This window comes from Arvicola amphibius, chromosome 18 (assembly GCF_903992535.2).
Source record: "Arvicola amphibius chromosome 18, mArvAmp1.2, whole genome shotgun sequence".
NCBI classification, from domain to species: domain Eukaryota; kingdom Metazoa; phylum Chordata; class Mammalia; order Rodentia; family Cricetidae; genus Arvicola; species Arvicola amphibius.
Window position 1 is genome coordinate 17,248,069 of NC_052064.1, and position 19,502 is coordinate 17,267,570.

Genomic DNA, 19,502 nt, shown 5'->3' on the forward strand with positions numbered 1-19,502 from the left:
GAGCTCACGGGGGAAGTGCTCAGCCTCCGCCCTCTTCCGTGTTACATTCCTTCTCTAGAACTGTTTATCTAAAGTTCAGTTCAACCAGGCCAACCGCCCTTTGCTAAACCAAGCAACCTCGGACTGGCCGCTACCGGCGCCAGGGGACCCCAAAACCAGGGCGGATCGCGGCCCACCCGGGTCAAATTCCAGTGCTACCGCTCCGCCCTCGGCCGAGGAATGCGGAAGGACCGAGGGACCGGCACAGGAAGCCGGGGAGGCTGGCGGGTCGCGGGGCGACTGCGGCAGGGGGATGCAGTGCAGGTGAGTTGGGGAATCCGTACTCGTGGCCATCCAGGCTCACGTCGTCGGGCCGCGCAGCCAGGCTAGTCGCCGCCGCTGGCCACCGGGCCCCGGGTCCCGCGACACGCTAGCCGCACACCCCCGCGGCCGCGGTTGGTCGCGCCCAGATCGCTGCCGCTCCTTCCGCCCCGCCCCCTGGCCGGAAGTGCGGCGCCGCCACAGTCCCTCCGCAGCCCTCCGCCGGTCGCAGTAGCCTTTCGGGTCGTCTCGTGCGTGTGTCCTCGGATCTGGTGAGTGGCTCGCGGCACCCCCACCCCCGCGTCGGTCCCTCTTGCTGCGCCACCGCGCCTGGAGCCTCCGGGCGGCGGGACCGCCAGGCTGGCCGGGAGGAGGAGGCTCAGGATGCGGCCCTGCCGCAGGTCCTGGGCTGGCGAACCCTGCCCGAGGCCCTCGCATCTTGGGCACAGGCCCTGCGTCGCCTGGATGGCTGACACCTGGTACCCGGCTGCCTGCACCTGCCGCGGCCGCAGGCTTCAGGTCCTACTGGTGTGTCGGCGCCAACTACGCGCATCCGTTCTAGACGCTTTGGGGGAGGAGAAGCCCGCTGGTGCACCACAGTTCCTGCCTAAGGAAGCCTGGAACCGGTCCTGGAGTTTGTGGTTAGCAAAGGCTAAAACGAGCCGCTTTCCATCTATTCTTACTGTACCTTGCGTCTTGCAGAGATTTAGCTCATTTGAGAAAAGGACAAATTCAAAAAAAAGCTGTAAAGAGTTGAGAACTTACTAAGCAAAGGCTCCAAGAGGAAGAGCTGGGTGTTTTTGGCTAGATGTCTTGGAGGAAGTAACAGAAGCGCAAAAAAAAAAAAAAAAGAAAAGAAAAGAAAAGAAAAGAAAAAGATGGGCATCGTATCATATGTTCAGGAAGCACGAGAGATCAGCCCCCTCCGCCCACCACGAATGGATCAAAACAACAACGGATAAGAGCTGGGAATAAGAAAGATAGGGTGGGGCAGGGCTCTTGTATACAAGGCCCCGGGCCTGGACCCTGTAAAATAAAATAAAGTAGTTAACTAAATTAGGCCTTTTTATAGGTGTATTGAAAACTTACAGAGAAATGAAAAAAAAATATGTAAGAGACCTTAGGGAGTCACTTGGATTCCTCTATAAGGAAATAACACGATGAAAGGGTCTTTAGAGGATCAAGTTAACAGCTTTTCGTTAAAGATGACTTTGCTGTACTGTAGTCCTGCGTGTTGGAGAAAAATCACAGCATTTTCTAATTCAGTAGACCCCTACAGACTATCTCCTGAATCCGTTTTTAGTTTACAGTCACAGAAAGTGGTGAGGTAATTTGCCTGGGATCAATTGAGAAATTCATACGATGTCACCAATTTCCTCTGTACACTCATTAAACACAGTCTCTCTCTCTCTCACTCTCTCTCTCTCTCTCTCTCTCTCTCTCTCACACACACACACACACACACACACACACACACACAGAGAGAGAGAGAGAGAGGCACCTGATCACTCTTCTGAGTGCACAGCTTTAAGTTTGTTTCCGCTGTGTTAAAATAAATTCTATGACGGCTGCCTCCGTATTTGTTTCTGCTTTAGTGAGACTGAGTTTACTGAGCTTTGGTCTCTGAAGGACAGATCCCCAGGTGATGGTGGCTAAACTTAGGAAAGCCAAGGATGGGGCCAGTGTCCCCATTTTCCCAAGGTTAAAAAAAATACCATCTGTCTAAGGAGGAGTTTTATTATACCCTCATTATCAGCATCTTTGGGCTCTGGCTAGTTCCACATGGCAGGCAAAGCAAATCCCCTTCTACCTCTGAAGGTTGGTCACTGAGTCCACTGTGACTGGCAAGGGAGTGAAAAAGACAGCAAGCTTGTAGGGGGTGGGAGTGCGTGCAGGTTGGCATTTTTAGAGGAAGTAAACTGGCTTGAAAAACAGGATATCCGGGACAGCTCCTTTGGACTCTGAGTGTGGTGTGAACTCTAGGCGTTTTTCCAGACAGAGGGAGGTAGCCCTGGCTACTCCATTGTTCTTGCTTCCCATGCTCGGATCCTCTTCAGACTATGGAAGCGAGAAAGGGAGGAGAAGGGAGGCGGAGACCTAAAGGCGCTTCTTTGACTCAGAGTACCAGCATCAGAGTGGCGAACGGCATTCTTGATGTCACCAGTTTTTGAGCCCCAAGGTACACGTTAGCCTTGCTGGTCACCTCACCTAGGGTTCTTAAGGCGGGTTTGTCACAGCTGCTGCTAAGGACACAAGGGGCTGTGCGGCTGGATTCCCTAAGTAGGCTTTCTGCCACTTTGTAGCTTTTACCTGGGAAACAGCGATAGCAATGCACCTGCATTATAAGCTGTTGTGAGGGTTAGTCAGTGCTTGTGACTTGCTTACTCCGGTGCCTGTAACTTGTAGCTTGTCCTTTGCTAATATTACTTCCAAGTACCGAGCAAGGGGTAACCAGTTGGTGGAGTTTGTGAGGAAGTTCTGGAAAAAGAGCCTCGCTAAGTGTGTGCTGACTTAGAAAAAGCCTTACTTTAGGAGTGCTCGCTCAGCTCTAACACCTGCTCTACCGTGAACATTTGTGTTTGCAATTTGTTTTTGATGGAAAGAAGTTACTTATATGTGTGTTCTTGCTTACCTATCTGGCACCTGCCATGTGCAAGGCCGTCTTCTAGATTTTATAATCCAAGAAGAAAGGCAAAAGGCTGTAAAAAGCCTTTGTAAGTAAAAACAAGAATATTTGTAAGTTGTAAATTTCAATGTAATTCTACAAGTTAGTAGAAAAGAATAAAGGACTGAGTGTGTAGCACTTGCCTGATATGTTGGAGGTCCTGGTTTGATCCCACACACTCAAAAATGTTTTTTAATAGAGGAGGAGGAAGGCCATTCATAAACTCAACACAGTGGATCAGTCTCAAAAATATTACATTGAAAGACTCCAGGCTGGCCTGGAGAGATGGCTCAGCAGTTAAGAGCACTGGCTGCTCTTCCAGGACCTGGGGTTCAATTCCCAGCAACCACATGACAACTCACAACTGTCTGTAACTCCAGTTCCAAGGAATCTGGCATCCTAACACAGACATTCATGCAGGCAAAACACCAGTGCACATAAAATTTTAAAAAGTGAATAAATCTTAAAATAAAAAAAGAAATGAAAGAAAGAATCCAGGCCTACACAAGTATATACATTTGCCTTTTGGTTTAAAAGACACTCACAAGAGTAGATCAAGTTAAGATGGTCTCTGATAACCTCTATCGTAGCCCCTGGGAGCTGAGGCAGGAGTTCCTGAGCTTCAGTCAGCCTGGACAGTGTAGTAAAACTTGTCTCAGAAAAGAAATCCAAACAAGATTTGCCTGGGTAGTGACTTCCGGGAAACTTTCTGGAATGATGTTTAACATTTGTAACGGACTTGGGTTATTCCATGGGCGCACACTGTTACAAAAGTGGTCAGATTTGCGCACTTTAGAAATGTTAGAGATATCGGAGAATAGGGAACTGTCGGGACACCCAGAACACCTGTAAGGAAGGAAGAAGAGAGGGTGCTGCGGTGTACGTGGCAAGCGTGAAAATACACGTGTGGGCAAGTGTGCCTGGTGTTGGCTGTAAAAGCTGTGTTTGACTCTTTAAAAGAAAGATAATTATGGAATTTTAAAAAACCTACGTATGTAGCATAAAAACAATTATGTGTCATTAAGTACATTAGGTTAATTTTGTAAAGCATCTTAATTTGACTGTATACTGAATTCTCTTTCTGATTGCTGCTTTCAAACTGTTGTTCTTGTGTCCAGTCATGTGATCCTCGGAATTAGAACAGTAGCTCATCATGGGAAGCCCTGTGAAATTTCTAGATTCTGACAGACCTTGGAAAGGATGAAACTGAATGTAAAAAGATCAGAGTGTTAAACTCTGGAGCCACTCTGCTTTTGCTCTCGGTTTCTCCTGCTGTGACTCTGCTCACCCTTGTCCTTGCAAACAAGACTTCACAACCCCCACCTTGGGCATCTGCCATCCTAGTGTAGTTGGGCTAGAACGAGAAGTCTTCTGTGAAGATTTATGTTTAGTTATGTGTGTGGGGTGTGTAGATGTAAAAGACTGAGTACCCCTGGTTGTGGTCTTCTCTGAGCAGCTTTCGCTCTTGATGACTCCAGCCCCTAAAATTTGAGTCCTTTATGATTCCTTTGCCCACAAAGCCAGTTTCCACCTTTCCTCCCTAATTGACTCACACTGAGTGAAAACTTTTATTTGTTAATTTTATGGCTTGTGTTGTTTGGTTCGGTTTTTTAGACAGAACCTCATTCTGTAACGAGGCTGGCTTGGGGCTCATTGTGTAGCTCAGGCTAGCCTCGAACTTGTGGCGGTCCTCTTGCCTTGGCCTGGAGAGTGCTGGGAGGGCAGACATGAAGCACCGAGCCCAGCTTGAGTGGAGCCTCTGTGATACACGCTTCTCAGCCAGCCTTTAAGCACGTGTAAGGATGGAACTTTGAAGAAAGCTGCAATTAGAAAGCAAGAAAAACCTGCAAAGCAGTAGAGGCATAGGAAATAGGATGGTGGTGGCAGGCTTCTCAGAGAACCTACTGAACCTGGGGGGAAATTCTGTCACAGTCACATTTTCTTAACCAGAAATAGAAATTCCCTAGTCCCCTGACTGATCCATTTGAACTTTCTAGAATTCTGTGGCTCTAATCTCAAAACGAAGATGTCTCCTCGTCTCACGTTAAAGGCATCACGGAGCAGTGGTATTGCTGCTTTCCTGTTGATGTGTAACAAATTGCCCTCAGTTTTGTTTGAGGGCCTGTAAGGCAATACCTGGGGGTTTTGTTTGTTTGTTCTTTTGGGTTTTTTTGGATTTTTTTTTTTTTTTTTTTTTTTTTTTGAGACAGGATCTTTATAGCCCCGTCTGTCCTGGAACTTAACTTAGTAGACCAGGTTGACCTTGAATTTAAAGAGATCTGCCTGCCTCTGTCCAGAGTATTGGGATTAGAGGGGTGTGTCATCATACCTAGCTAATAAATTCCAGTTTTTAAAAGCCAAAAATCTCCAAACACTTTAGTCTTGTGAGGCTGTCCTTATCTGAAGGATTGTCTTCTTCAGTATGGTTGACCCACGCGGCTGGCCAGTTGCTTCTGGCTGTTGGTAGGAGGCCTAGCTCCCCACTTCCTGCTGCAAGCATCTACGTACTGACTCAACAGAGCGAGCAGGGGGTGCAGTGTCTCTCGTGACAGTCAGCCACCATCATTTCATAATGCTCTGTTTACATTGGTCACTTCACGGTGACAGCCGTTGAGCCTAACTACCCCATTGGCAAGGGAGGGAAGGAAGTTCGGTGCCATTGGGATCCATGCAGATAGCATGAACATAGGTGTAGGGAGGGGGTCTAGTCTAGTTATTCATTCTGCAGTTGTTCAAGATGTTTGAGCCGGGCGGTGGTGGCGCATGCCTTTAATCCCAGCACTCAGGAGGCAGAGGCAGGCGGATCTCTGTGAGTTCGAGACCAGCCTGGTCTACAAGAGCTAGTACCAGGACAGGCTCCAAAGCCACAGAGAAACCCTGTCTCAAAAAAAAAAAAAAAAAAAAAAAAAAAAACAAGATGTTTGAAATTCGGTTTCTAAGTAAAGCTAATTTTTGAAGAGACATTTTAAAGGCCATCTTGGAGGGTACTAACCAAACCTTCCTACAGACTGCATGTAATTTGCTGGCTGCCAGTTTTTGGCTATGAGCCAGTTATTGGATATGTGTATATGTGTGTGCGTGCATGTGCAGGCCAGAGGACAATCTCTGGTGTCATTTCTCAGGTGTGTTCAACTTCATTTTAAGACATCATCTACCACTGGCCCACATGCATCACCAGATTCTAGGCTCAGACTCAAGTCTCATGCTCAAAGGCTAAGCACCAACTGAGCCATCTTCCTAGCTAGCTCGTAAGTGACCTCTTAGATGGATGAGGAAAATGGGGTCTGGGATAGCTAGACTAGCCAAGGGTCAAACAGCTGCTCATGTCAGAACTGGCGTTAGAACCCAGGCCTCTGCATCTCATTTTCCCATAATGACCATCAACTTTGAAAAGCCAGGGGAAACTGGACATTTATACAGCCAGAGTGGGCTAAGTGGTTTGAGCCTTAGCCGAACATTGGAAACACATGGTGCATTTTTTTAAATTTTTATTTATTTTATTATCTCATGACTATGAGTGTTTTGCCTGCATGTATATCTGTGCACCGTGTACATGCCTGATACCTCTGGAGGTCAGAAGTGGGTGTCAGATCCCCAGGGACTAGAGTCACAGATGATTCTGAGCCTCCACGTAAGTGCTAGGAATCAAATCCTGGTCCTCTGCAAGTACTCCAGCCAGTGAACCAGCTCTCCAACTCCTACTTGGTGCATTTAAATTCTTGGCCTCCACGCCAACATCCCCTTCTGGTAGGCTTGACGAAGACCCAGGCATCATTTTTATAAACTTCATAGATGACTGATACATGACCAGCTGCTGGGGGAGCCGTGTTTATTGGCCATAGGGTGACAACAGACTTGGGAAAGCATCAGAGGGAGGTTGGAAGCCATAGGCAGCATGTGCTCTGAGCATCTTTCCAAGCCTGCTCGTTAATGATACGTTCCCTTGCTCTGACTTGGATATCAGACATTTATATCACTTGTGACACCGGCTTCCTGCACCCCAGCCTATGGTGTGACCTGAGAGCACAGATACCACTTAGTTCACTATATTAGGAATGTAGAGAAATAGTAAAATGTTTGAAGAGAAAATGGGTCTTGTTTGTATTAAAGTTGGTAATTTACATTCTGGGCAATGTTTTCTGTGAATAGTCTCATCTGTAACTGTAGTCTAAGGGCAGAGTGTTTGGTTAGGTGGGCCCCCGCCACGTGCACACATAACATACACACACACCACTTTGATAATTGAGCGTAAAGGTTTCTCTGTTAAATCATGACCAATAGAAGATACTGCTGGCCAGGTGGTGGTGGTGGCGCAAGCCATTAATCCCAGCAGAGGTAGGCAGATCTCTGTGAGTTCAAGGCCAGACAAGAGCTAGTTCAAAGCTACAGAGAAATCCTGTCTCAAAAAAACAAAACAAAAGCCGGGCGGTGGTGGCGCACGCCTGTAGTCCCAGCACTCGGGAGGCAGAGGCAGGCGGATCTCTGCGAGTTCGAGGCCAGCCTGGTCTACAAGAGCTAGTTCCAGGACAGGCTCTAGAAACTACAGGGAAACCCTGTCTCGAAAAACCAAAAAAAAAAAAAAAAAAAAAAAGATATTGGCACTCATGAACCCAGTCTGAGCTGCTCCGCCACACACACCCCGGGTTCCTCCATCTGTAGGTCGCTCGCCGTGCAGTCCTGCTGTCCGTGCAGTTTCTCTGCTCTAACTCGGATTTATGTGGAAATTCTGCTCTTCTGTGAGCCGAGTGTAGAGGAGAATCGCTGCTCAGAAGCCCACTTTTGTCTCCGTGGGCAACTTGGAAAGGTTTTACATGAGTTAGAGTGACCAGGAGAGGCTAGCATGACGTAGAGTGTGGGAGTGGAAGGACCTCCAGTGGGGGTGAGCACAGCTAACCTGGGGTCATTTACTGTCTGGTCTTCAGTTACATCATAGGGAAGGCAGGCAGTTTCGTTCAATTCAGGGCGTCTTGAACGTTATCCACTTGTGACTCCTCTTCTGGAAAAAAAGTAAGCATGTGTGTGTGTGTGTGTGCACGCATGTGTGTTAAATACGTATACGTGGGGCTGAAGAATTGTCTCAGTGTGTGATGGCTGTTTCTGCCAGGCCTGCAGCCTCTGTTTGATCCCAGAAGCCAAGCCCATGTGGTGAGAGGAAACCGGCTTTCAAACATTGGCAGCTGACATCCGTGCATATGTTGGCACACACAAATTTAAAAAATGTCTTAAAAAAAATCCATGGTAGTGCATGCTTTTGATACCCACACTGGAGAGGCAGGACCAGGAATGCGAGGTCAGTCTGTCTCAAGCTAGAAATAAGTCTATGTGAATGAGGAAGATGGGGCTCTCCGTTGTGACAGAGAAATGAGGAAGATGAACACATCTGAGAACTATTTGAGAGACGGGAGGGATTTGTGGAGGATGACTTGGCTTCCTGGCAGGGTGAGTGGGTGGACTGAGAAATCTGAAAGCTGGGAAAGTTGAGAGGGAGGATAATGGACTCAGTTTTCAGCATGTTGGTTTTGCGGTGTCTGTGGGAGGGCCGAATGGGCGTGATTCCTAGGCAGTCGGGTAGGAATCTAAAGCACAAAGGTGGAGCACAAGCCTGGAGGTGTAGCCTCGGAGCCAGGACAGTGAGAGTCGATGAGATCATCCAAGGAGAGAGCTTTAAGCCGTGGAGGGGAATTTTGATGCAACCAAGAGGCAGAGACTGCCTTGCAGGTTATAAAAATATTCTACATAAGAGCCAGGTGTAGTGGTACATGCCATAATTCCAGCACTGGGGAGGCAGAAGGAGAAACTATCAGCCTTGGACGCATGGTGAACTTGTCAGAAATGGCAGGGCAAGAGAAACCTGGATGCCAAGTGAGTGGGGATGGAAGAAGAAGAAAATGCAGAGGGCCAGTCTTGGAAGGAGGACCGGAGCCACACGAGTGGGGTCAGCAGTCCCCAGCCCAGCTCCAACAGTGGCAAGCACAGGAAAAGGGCCTGGAAGACTTCCCGAGTTTGTCTCCTTGAAGCGGCTGCTGTGGCAGAGATGGATGACCAGCTCTCTGTGGGCTGGAGAGCAAGTGGGAGGTGAGGAAGCAGAGGTGCTTATCTCAGAAAGCAAGAGGAGGGCTGTTTTCTTCTGGGCCTCCCCTTCAGACTGCCAGTTTTGATACCTTTGCTCACTTTCCAACTGATGTGTATGTTTAGTTTATATAGGTGCCATATAGTTATATGAAGTATATTTTATTTTTGTGCTTCAGGGATTGAACCCAGTACCTTGAACGAGACAATTACTCTCACTGAATTATGTCCCCAGCCCTAAAATACCTAAAACCTAAAATACCTAAATACCCAGCACTTAGGATCATAAATTCAAGGCTAGCCAGGGCTATAAACATAGTAAAACTTTAAAGAATGGGGGGGGGGGGGGGTGAGAGAGAGTATGTATGTATGTAGGTATGTATGTAGGTATAACAAAGTTGGGTTGCTGGTGGTGGTTTGAGACAGGATCTCACCATGCTGGGCTCAAAGTTGGGTTTCTTAACAAACAGTTTTAGGACTGGGTAATGACTCAGTAAAGTGCTTGGTCATGATTCAGATCCCACATAAATGGCGGACACTATGTGCACCTAGGATCCCAGTGCTGGGAAAGCACGGTGGCAGGGATCCCCGGAGCTCCTTGGCTGGTCAGTGAGCTCTCCTTGCATAGTGAGAGACCCTGCCTCAGAAAGTGGGAGTGTTTAAGACACCCACCATCGGCCTCCGACTTCCACACACATCCGTGTATGTACACAGACACTTTTAATAGAGATTTAAACACAAGCATTAAGGAAGGAGTGCTTAGGAAAAAGACAGTACATACCCATAAGAGAGTTGTGGCAAAAACCAAACCTGTGAAGAACTCAGATGCTTCCCCAGTCCCCTGCGTGCTCTGTAGCACATTCTGATGAGCCTGTTGGTAACCGCCACCAGCCTCCCCTCCCGCTGCTCCCCCTTCCCCTTCCCCGGCTCCTCCCCTTCATTTGGGGGTCAGACTGACTGCCATCCCAGCTGAGACTGTGGTGCTGCCCCCACCAGTTCTTTTCCACTAAACAAGCTCATTAAGCTAGTCCTTGCGTTTAGTTCTACCTTCTTGAAGAACTCTAATTAAGCCTCAAAAATGTTTAGTGTAGGATATTTTGGGTTAACTTTCAGCATGATAGAGTTAACAGATTATTTTTTAAATGTTACTCATTAGTGAGTTTGCATAAATGATCGGCTGGTAGAACTTATCTGTGCCTTCAGACTACTAATATCTACTAAGTCTTGAAATAAGATTTAATACTTTTTGAAGTTTCTGCACCCTGATAAGCTTCTCCGCGATTACAGTCAGTAATCCAAATTAGACAAAATCAGACCAAATTAGGAAAAGCCCAAGTTTAATGGATACAGTCTTGGGTGGCTTTCAAGAAAGAAGACTGGAAAGGAAGACCAAAAACCACGTTTATTCTCTAGGGGGCAGTTTAAACACCCTAGGTCTTGAGCCTCTCTAGGGAGGGGTTATTATTGACGGGCTTTCTCAGGGGTGGAGTCTGAACTGAGGCTCAGGGTGGCGCCTCCATCTGAACATTCTAGACTCTTTGGGTATATGGATGCCAGGGCCTGGAGTGAAGCCTTCACCCAAACACTTTGCACACGAGAAAACCTTGGGTCTAACAATTTTGGGATGTAAAGCATCAAGGGGTGGCTCATTGGAAGAACATATTATAATATGCATGAGAACCTGGATTTATTCCTGTGCTGCCTAATTTTAGTTTAACTTGACCCAAGATAGAGTCATCTGAGAGAGGGAGCCTCCACAAGATCAGGATGTAGGCAAGCCTGCAGCATTTTCTCCACTCTGGGTGGCGCCTTCCCTTGTAGTTTTTCTCTTGGCTTAGCAACTAAATATAATACTATTGATATTTTTAATTATCGTCTCTGGCCCCACTGCCCCCTAGTCAGTGCCCCACCCACCACTGGCTGCAGCCTAGAAGGCATTCTGGTCCTGCTGCTACAGCAGAACCGGTTAGGTTAGGCTGTGTAGGTTTAAGCTAAATCTATTGTTCTATTTACCAATGAAGACTTGGAAGTCAGATATGGGGAGTGGAAATCTGCTAGGTCACAGAAGCTGAGAAGCAACCAGCTGACCTTGGCCAGAGACACCACAAAAGACAAGCCTCTTCACTCATCCCAAAACAAAAAACAAACAAAAAAAGCCAAACTTAGTCCCTCCCTTTCCTTCGTTTTGGTTTTCTCTATCGAAATTCCTGGCTTCTCTATGGCTGATTTCTGTCAGGTAGTTGCTGACTCTGCCCCGGATTCAAGGTAATTTTATTAACAGTCTGGGTGTCACGGTGTGATCTAATATTCCACATTCATTCCTGGGCTCTGTAAGAAAACAGGCCGAGCAAGCCAGTGGACAGCACCCCTCAATGGTCTCTGCCTCCACTCCTGCTCTGTGTGAGTGCCTGCCTTTATGTCCTCTCAGTATGCTGTGTAAGCCAAATAAAATAAAACCTTTCCGCCCCAACTTGCTTTTGGTCCTGATGTTTTATCATCAAAATTGTAATCCTAACTAAGACAAGGTTGCCACCAGTGCCGCCGTAGCAGCAGCCAGAAAAATAAAGAAAATAAAAGGGGGGAGTGACCAGTAGTGACCACGTTCTGTCTGTTCTTCGTGTAACTTTCCATATAACTGCAGTCAGATAGCAAACTGAGTTACGGGGAGGAGAAGAAGACTGTGTTGAGAGTCAGCACCATGAAGCTGGAGTACTTCAGAGCTGTGCTAACCCAAACATCGTACACTAGGCGCAGAGTCCACAGCCCGAGTTCCTTTGTCGACAGCTAACATGGCCAGAGTGCGGCTTGGTTTCTATCATCTTGACACAAACCAGGACCCAGTGTGGATCGTAGTCCAGTCTGTGAAGTGTCGGGAGGCCCAGCTCCCTGTGGGTGGTCCTGGATTGTATAAGAAAGCAGACTGAGCCAGTTAGGAGGAGGAAGCCAGTAAGCAGCACCCCTCCATGGTCTGGGCTTGAGTTCCTGCCCTGACTTCCCTTGGTGATGGAGTCACCCTTTCTTCCCTAAGTTGCTTTTGTCCGTGGTTTTACCACAGTAGGAACCCTAACTGAGACAGCTAGTTGTGTGTCCCTCGGAAGCAGTGGCGCTGCAGAAGGGGAACTCCCCTGTGCTGTCCTCACACTCACACCAGTTGTACCTCTAGGTGTCCCCGGGGCCACACTCGGGTTTGATTTGCTGGGATTCCAGCTCACTGATGGGAGGTTTCCTAGCACAGCTTCAGTTGTCTGTCCCAGTGATGTCGTGGACGGTGTCAGCTCCTAGCAGCCATGTGTCACGTGTGCAGAGTGCTGCCAGCCAGGGAGTGAGGCCTTGTTGTATAGGTGTACCTAGCTCTCCACATGTCCGACCTCCATGTCCAGCCCTGTTAGACGTCAAGCTGATGACTTATGACCAAAATCTCCCATCGTAACCCATAGTTAGATCATCTGGTGTGACCTAAGGTAGTAAATATCAGGCAGGACTCCGCAGGAGCCAAGGACCAGGTTATACACATCTCCCTCTGAACAACCCTGAGTTATTTAATACACAGGGACTTTTTTTTTTAACTTAGGCAGTGCCTATCTCAGGGCAGTTGTAGAGATGCAATAAAACATTAGATCAAAGAGTTGCCATGGGCGGGTGAGATAGCTCAGGGGTGACAGTGCCTGCCGTGCAAGCCTGACAACTGAGGTCATGCTGACCCTGACCACCGTGGAAGGAGAGAAAGCGTTCCCAAATGCCCTCTCACTTCCACACACTCACCTGCCTTTTAGACGTGCATCGTGACCACCGTCATCATCATAATTGGAGCTGGAGAAATGACTCACTGGTTAAGAGCCCTGACTGCTCTTCAGATAACCTGAACTGGATTGCGAGCACCATACGGCAGCTCACAACCCTGCGTAACTCCAGTCCCAGGGGACTGCACCAATGTGCTGCACCAACTACATCAGGCAGAACACCCAGGCACAGAATTTTTTAAAAATAATAATAAAAATACTTTTTAAAGTTGTCCTGAGGGCTGGAGAGATGGCTTAGTGGTTAACATCACTGGCTGTTCTTCTAGAGGACCTGGGTTCAAGTCCCAGGAGCACATGGAGACGGACATTGGCCTGTAACTTTCTCAGAGGACCCACCATCCTCTTCTGATCTCCATAGGTGCTGCACACATGTACACAGACTTTATATGAAGGCAGACTTTATGTATAAAAATAATAAAAGCTCAAAAATATTTTTTAAAAACTGGCCTGGTATTTGTGAGATTTAAAGTTATGTATAACTCTTGTTCGTGGCTTAGATTTGAACTTTGTGCGCTGACTAGTAATGGGGATACATTCTGAGAATCCCTTTGTTGGGCCGTCTCATTGCTCTGCAAACACTGTAGTAGCGTTTGCTTACACAAGGCCAGATAGAATAGCTTGCTACAGACCTAGACTGTGGGTATATACCATTGTACATGCTGTCTATCACATTGACCAGAACACTACTGTGCAGATATTTACACTGTTTAAAGTGCAGCCAGGGCATGAACCATGCGTATAATCCCAGCACTTGAGAGACAGAAGTAGGAGGATCCAGAGCTTATGGTCATCCTCAGCTACATGTTGAGTTCAGTACCAGCCTGGACTACATGAGACCCTTTTTTTTTTTTTAAAAAAAAAAAAAAGGAAATTATCATTCTCTTAGACAGTTAAGTTGCTGCTGGCTGTCAGTAGTGTTGGAAGGTAACACCAACGCCACCAACGTAGAAGGTGATGGAGTGGGACCGGTTGCTCTTAACTGATCTTTAGAATTGTCAAATGAAGGAAATGTAGGGATAGCCTGGACACCACGAGAGGAAATTGGGTTTAAAGGTGTCTATCCTTGTACAGTATCTACTTAGTTCACACTCTACACTATAATAGATACTATATTTTGATGATGAAAAATTGGGTTTCTGAAAGATTATTTCATTGGTAGTAAAGTGGAAAGAATAAAAGTATCGGTCACATTTGGTTGTTGTGGGGAATAAGTGGGAAAATTGAACCTAGCAAAGATAAGAGGTTTGTGTGAGGGAGCCCTTTTAATGGTTTATTTATTTTTATTTTATATGCATTGGTGTTTTGCCTGCTGGCATGTCTGTGTGAGAGTGTTGGATCCCCTGGAACTGGAACTACCAACAGTTGTGAACTGGCATGTGGGTGGTGGGAATTGAACCCAGGTCCTCTGGAAGAACAGCCATTGCTCTCAACTGCTGACAATCTCTCCAGTCCCTGTTATATAGTTCTATAAATCCCAATAGATAAGAATAGAATTAGTCTTGGGAGCCGGGCGGCACCTTTAATCCCAGCACTTGGGAGGCAGAGGCAGGTGGAGCTCCAGGTTGGACAGCCAGGGCTACACTGTGAAACCCTGTTTTGGAAAACAATAAACAAAAACTTGGGGTGAGAGAAATGGCTGCAGGAGACCCAAATCTGGTCCCTGAATTCACATGGGGGACATTATACACACAACACGACTCTGTTTTCAGAAAGAGAAAGAAAAATACTTTTATTCACTAACTTTAGGTATGTGTGTGTGCCCTGTTTTGCTTTATGTATTAAGCATTTTTTCATTTAATTCCAGAGTTAAACCACCACCATGTCGAGCAAAAAGGCCAAGACCAAGACCACCAAGAAGCGCCCTCAGCGCGCAACATCCAATGTGTTCGCCATGTTTGACCAGTCCCAGATCCAGGAGTTCAAAGAGGCCTTCAACATGATTGACCAGAACCGGGATGGCTTCATCGACAAGGAGGACTTGCATGACATGCTGGCTTCTCTAGGTAGCCTTTTGTGCCTTTTACCTGGTGGTGATCCATCTCTGATTCATTTGTCTTGTGATTCAATTCTTGGGGCCTTTTCAGGGCTGGACCCGACAAGGGGGAAATCAGCTCTAATGGGGGACCTGGCAGGTACTGTTGTTCCTGTTAGCTAAGTTGATTGTGTGTGTGTGTGCGCGCGCGCGCGCGCGCGTGCGCGCACGTGCATGTACAAGCATGCTGGTGGCTATATGCAGAAGACCAGAAGTCACAGTAACAAATGCAGCTAATAATCTTCTGTGGGTGGAGGACAGGCCATGAGCAAATGAACAAAGAGGAAGCTCTTTATAACCAACAATGGTTGCCTGGGAAGGAAGGACAGTGTTACTCAAAAATGGACCCCCAGGAAAGAGACTTCCACAGTAATGTTTTTTATAATTGAGAGAGAGAGAGAGAGAGAGAGAGAGAGAGAGAGAGAGAGAGAGAGAGAGAGAGAGAGAGAGAGAGAGAGAGAGAGAAATTGACATTTTTTTTTCCTAAAAACCATAGAGATGGTTCAGCAGGTTAAAGGTGCATGCTGCTGAGCTTGGTGCCTTCAGTGTGAACTCCAGGATGGAGAGACGTGGCTCTTGGACATTGTCCTCTGTCCTCCACGTGTGCTCCACAGTGCTGGTACACACACATTTATATGTGCACCACCAACAGACACAAACACACACACCACGTGCGTGTGCACTTTTTTTGGTTTGTTTGTTTTTGTTTTGTTTTTTGTTTGTTTTGGTTTTTTGAGACAGGGTTTCTCTGTATAGTTGTCCTGGAACTTGCTTTGTAGACCAGACCTCCTTTGCTTCCCTAGTGCTAGGATTAAAGGTGTATGCTACCACACCTGGCTACACACACACATTTTTAAAAAGATCCATTTTCGATTCCTATTTCGCTCTGAGAACTCTCTTGAGCCTCTGGGTTACAGTCACCCCTGCACTCCACCCCTGGAAGGCTGCAGGACAACTAGATTTGCTGTCCAAACAGGGAAGTGGGGTTGTTTTTTTGTTGTTATTGTTTTTTGATTGTTTTGTTTTTCGAGACTGGGTTTCTCTGTAGCTTTTGGAGCCTGTCCTGGAAGTCTCTCTGTAGATCAGGCTGGCCTCGAACTCACTTGCTCAGTGGCTCCTGTTGTACGGGTGAGCTAAGTGGGTGTAGTGAGGTGGATTTGCCATGCAGTGCAATAGCTGTCCATGTGTTTCTTAGATGACCCCCAAGTTCTAGACTGGACTGCCATCAGCTTCTAGTGTGGTATAGTTCTAAGATGCTCCTTTAGATCTGAAGACCCATTTCATGTGTGTCAACTTGGTGTCTGAAGAGACCATCAAGATACTGGCTTTAGTCAGCCCTTTTCACAGGTTAAGACTAAAGGAGGTTGTGTGGGCCAGCTGGCACTAACCTCGATGTCTGGAGAGCTGGGTTTGAGTTCCTGTTCTTCCACCTTCTCCAGACCTCATAGCCAATTGGTGAACTGGTTTCAAGACCTTTCCTGTGGGGAGCTCTACAGCTGCTTCCCCTCCCTGTCAGGTCTCTGGCCACTGTCCTGAGAGCTGTTCTCAGTAGGAACTGAGATCAGGATTCTCTTTATAAACAAGACGGTCAGCACCCCAGTTCAAGTCTGGCATGGTTGCTTATCCGTCAGCAAGCAGGAGGATGAGACGAGGATCCCTGAGAATTTGAGGCCAACCTGGGCTATAGAGCAGACGTGCCCCCACCCCAACAAAAAAGTAAAGCAAAAGAAGATTCCAGTCAGCAGCATGTAGAAACTGCACTTGGGATTGACCGTGCTTTATTTAATTTCGTTCAAAAGAAGTTCCCAGTCCCAAACTGACCTAATAATTTTAACCCAAATGATCAGCTTATAAATAATTTTGAAGCATACCAAATCACATGCAACTGTATCATAATTAGAAATATTAATGTCAATTTTTTAAACTTATTTTTATTTTTTTATTTGGTTTTTCGAGACACAGTTTCTCTGTGTAACAGTCCTGGGACTCACTTTGTAGGCCAACTGGCCTGGAACTCACTGAGATCCACCTGCCTCTGCCTCCCAAGTGCTGGGATTAAAGGCGTGTGCTGCCTGTTGATTTTTTTTTTTTTTTTTAAATAACTGGTATTAAAATAACAACCCCTGATGAATCAGTGTAGAATCAACATGTGATAGTGTGGTGTTCCCTGTCAAAACTTGAGACTTTTGGGGTTTTGTTTTTTAATGAGAAAGTGATGAAGAAGTTGGCAAGGTGGCTCAGCACGGAAAGGTGCTTATGTTCAAAGCCTGTGGGTTTGGTCCCTGGAACCCTTGTGGAAAGAGAGAACCAACTCCTGGAAGTTTTCCTCAGGCCTCCATACATGCGATGTGGCACGCTAACACAAAGTAATGCGATTGGCCCTCTTACCGGTGTGGCTGGCAGCTTGGGAGCAGCCTGTTTGAATGTGTCCTCTTACAGGCAAGAACCCCACGGACGCCTACCTGGATGCCATGATGAACGAGGCCCCGGGCCCCATCAACTTCACCATGTTCCTCACCATGTTTGGAGAGAAGCTGAACGGCACAGATCCTGAGGACGTCATCCGAAACGCCTTCGCGTGCTTTGATGAGGAAGCAACAGGTAAATGCTGCTTGCATGTTTGCGGCCAGCCTCATTTTAGGGTCTTTGGAGCACATTTTAGGACATGTTTTTAATGTGTAATTTTTTTAATTAAAACAAAAAAGAAAACCCTGTTGTTTTAAAATAGGGATAAAAAAAGAAAACCCTGTTGTTTTAAAATAGGGATACACCAGAAATGGTCTTGTCACGTATCTGTTGTAGGCCATGAAACTACAGCGTACCTTGCTCACCTCGAATTTGACTTCGAGCTTCTTAGAGCAGTCGTAAGAATTAGGGCCCATTGTGTCACCTTAGGGATGAAAACTGCTCAGAGACCCTGTTTCTCTAGAAGGCATAGTTCCTAGCATGAGCATTTGAAGTGTTGTGTGTCTCTGGAGTTACCTCAGGGTTTTCTGTTTTGTCTTCATTTTCCTGCCCTTTTGGAGAAGCACGCTTTGACATGAAAGCCTTTCAGTCCCATGTTTCTTCCTTTTTCCATCCCTTCTTCCTTCAGTCCTCCTTTTCCTCACACATCTGGAATCTCCCTCGCTCCTTCCTGACTTTTCTCCCTGAGCCATTCATCTGGGTGACATTGCCTTTGTTCTGGGAAGTCACCACTTATTATTATTTGACTTTTTATTTCTATACTGTGGTTTTTAAAATGATTTATTTTTCTTTTTTGTATATAAATATTGTGTGTGTGTGCGCGCGCGTGCGTGCGTGCGTGCGTATGCCTGGTGCCAGAAGAGGGCATTAGATCCCTTGAAACTGCACTTACAGGTTAGATTCTGAACTGCTTTGTGGATGCTGGAAATCATCCAGGTTCTCCGAAAGCGGCCTGTGCTCCTAACTGCGGAGCCACCTCTCTGCTTTGAAGCTTTTGACATACTTTAGTATTGATGGGATGGGAAGCAGTGGTGCAGTTCCGTGTGGTGTGGCTGAGTGTGCGGAAACGTGAGGCTGGAATCAGGACCTACCATGCACTTGGGTGTCTGTGAGTCCGCCCCTTGTTGCCCTCCAGGCACCATCCAGGAGGATTACCTGAGGGAGCTGCTGACAACCATGGGCGATCGCTTCACAGACGAGGAAGTGGATGAGCTCTATAGGGAGGCCCCCATTGACAAGAAGGGCAATTTCAACTACATCGAGTTCACGCGCATCCTCAAGCACGGAGCAAAAGACAAGGACGACTGAAGAGCTCCAGCGGGGGCTCCTGTCACGTGACCCTACTCACTTCCTTCTCGGCTCCTTCCCCCACCTGTAGGACCTTCTGCATGCCACTTAGTTCACAGCTTTGCCTCTTTTGTAATGTATTTATTTCAGACTTTTCTGTCATTTAGCACTTGTATAATCAGACTGGAAATGGGGACAATGCTGTAAATTGTGTTGAAAATGCCATGCGAATAAAAATCAACAATGTGAAAGCCCAGGAAAACATATCCATAGTTCTGGTTTGCTGGATTTTTTACATTTTTATATAATAAAAATGTTATTTTGAAATAAAGATTATGCTGACTCAAATGGAGTGTAAGACAAATGAGTGGCAGTTTGGGATAGCCCTTCCTTCAGGCCTCCAACCTTGTGAGATGCAGACTGTAATTTGCACATCCCCAGGACAGCAGTGTTCTTCGGAACTTTTAAATCACTTTAGCATCTTCAAGAGCTTTGCTTCTTCTAGGGGGACATCTGTTAAATGCCAGCATAGAGTGTTGTCTTTCAGAGCAGTTTCCTTTGCTCTGATGTTGTCAGCACGTGTGTCGTTCTGGAGAAGTACTTCCTGTGTGCAGCATGCACCCCGGCGGTTCTCAGAGCGCCTTCACCCCAGTTTGGTGAGACAGGCTGTTACTGACTGCACTGGTTGCTGGGTGTTGAGCATACAGTACCCCAGAGCCACACCCCCAGCCGCTTGCCCTCTTTGGTAAGTTGGGGTTGGGGGTGAGGGCTGAGTGACCAACTCTTTGGTCACTGTTGGTGAGAGCCACGGTTCTGTTTTACTAAGTCCAGAGCTCGCAAGGTCTACAGAAAGCCAAAAGTGCCAACACATGCCATTTCACTG

The 19,502-nt window shown here is 46.9% G+C and overlaps 1 protein-coding gene across 1 annotated transcript; it reads left to right on the plus strand.

Moving 5' to 3' along the window:
- The first annotated feature begins 420 nt into the window (after window positions 1–420).
- Window positions 421–18,885, plus strand: Myl12b (myosin light chain 12B). The gene is made up of 4 exons (XM_038315285.2): window positions 421–572; window positions 14,639–14,837; window positions 17,306–17,467; window positions 18,468–18,885. The coding sequence occupies exons 2-4, from the start codon at window positions 14,654–14,656 to the stop codon at window positions 18,638–18,640; spliced, it is 519 nt and encodes a 172-aa protein (XP_038171213.1). The 5' UTR covers window positions 421–572; window positions 14,639–14,653; the 3' UTR covers window positions 18,641–18,885.
- Window positions 18,886–19,502: the final 617 nt, after the last annotated feature.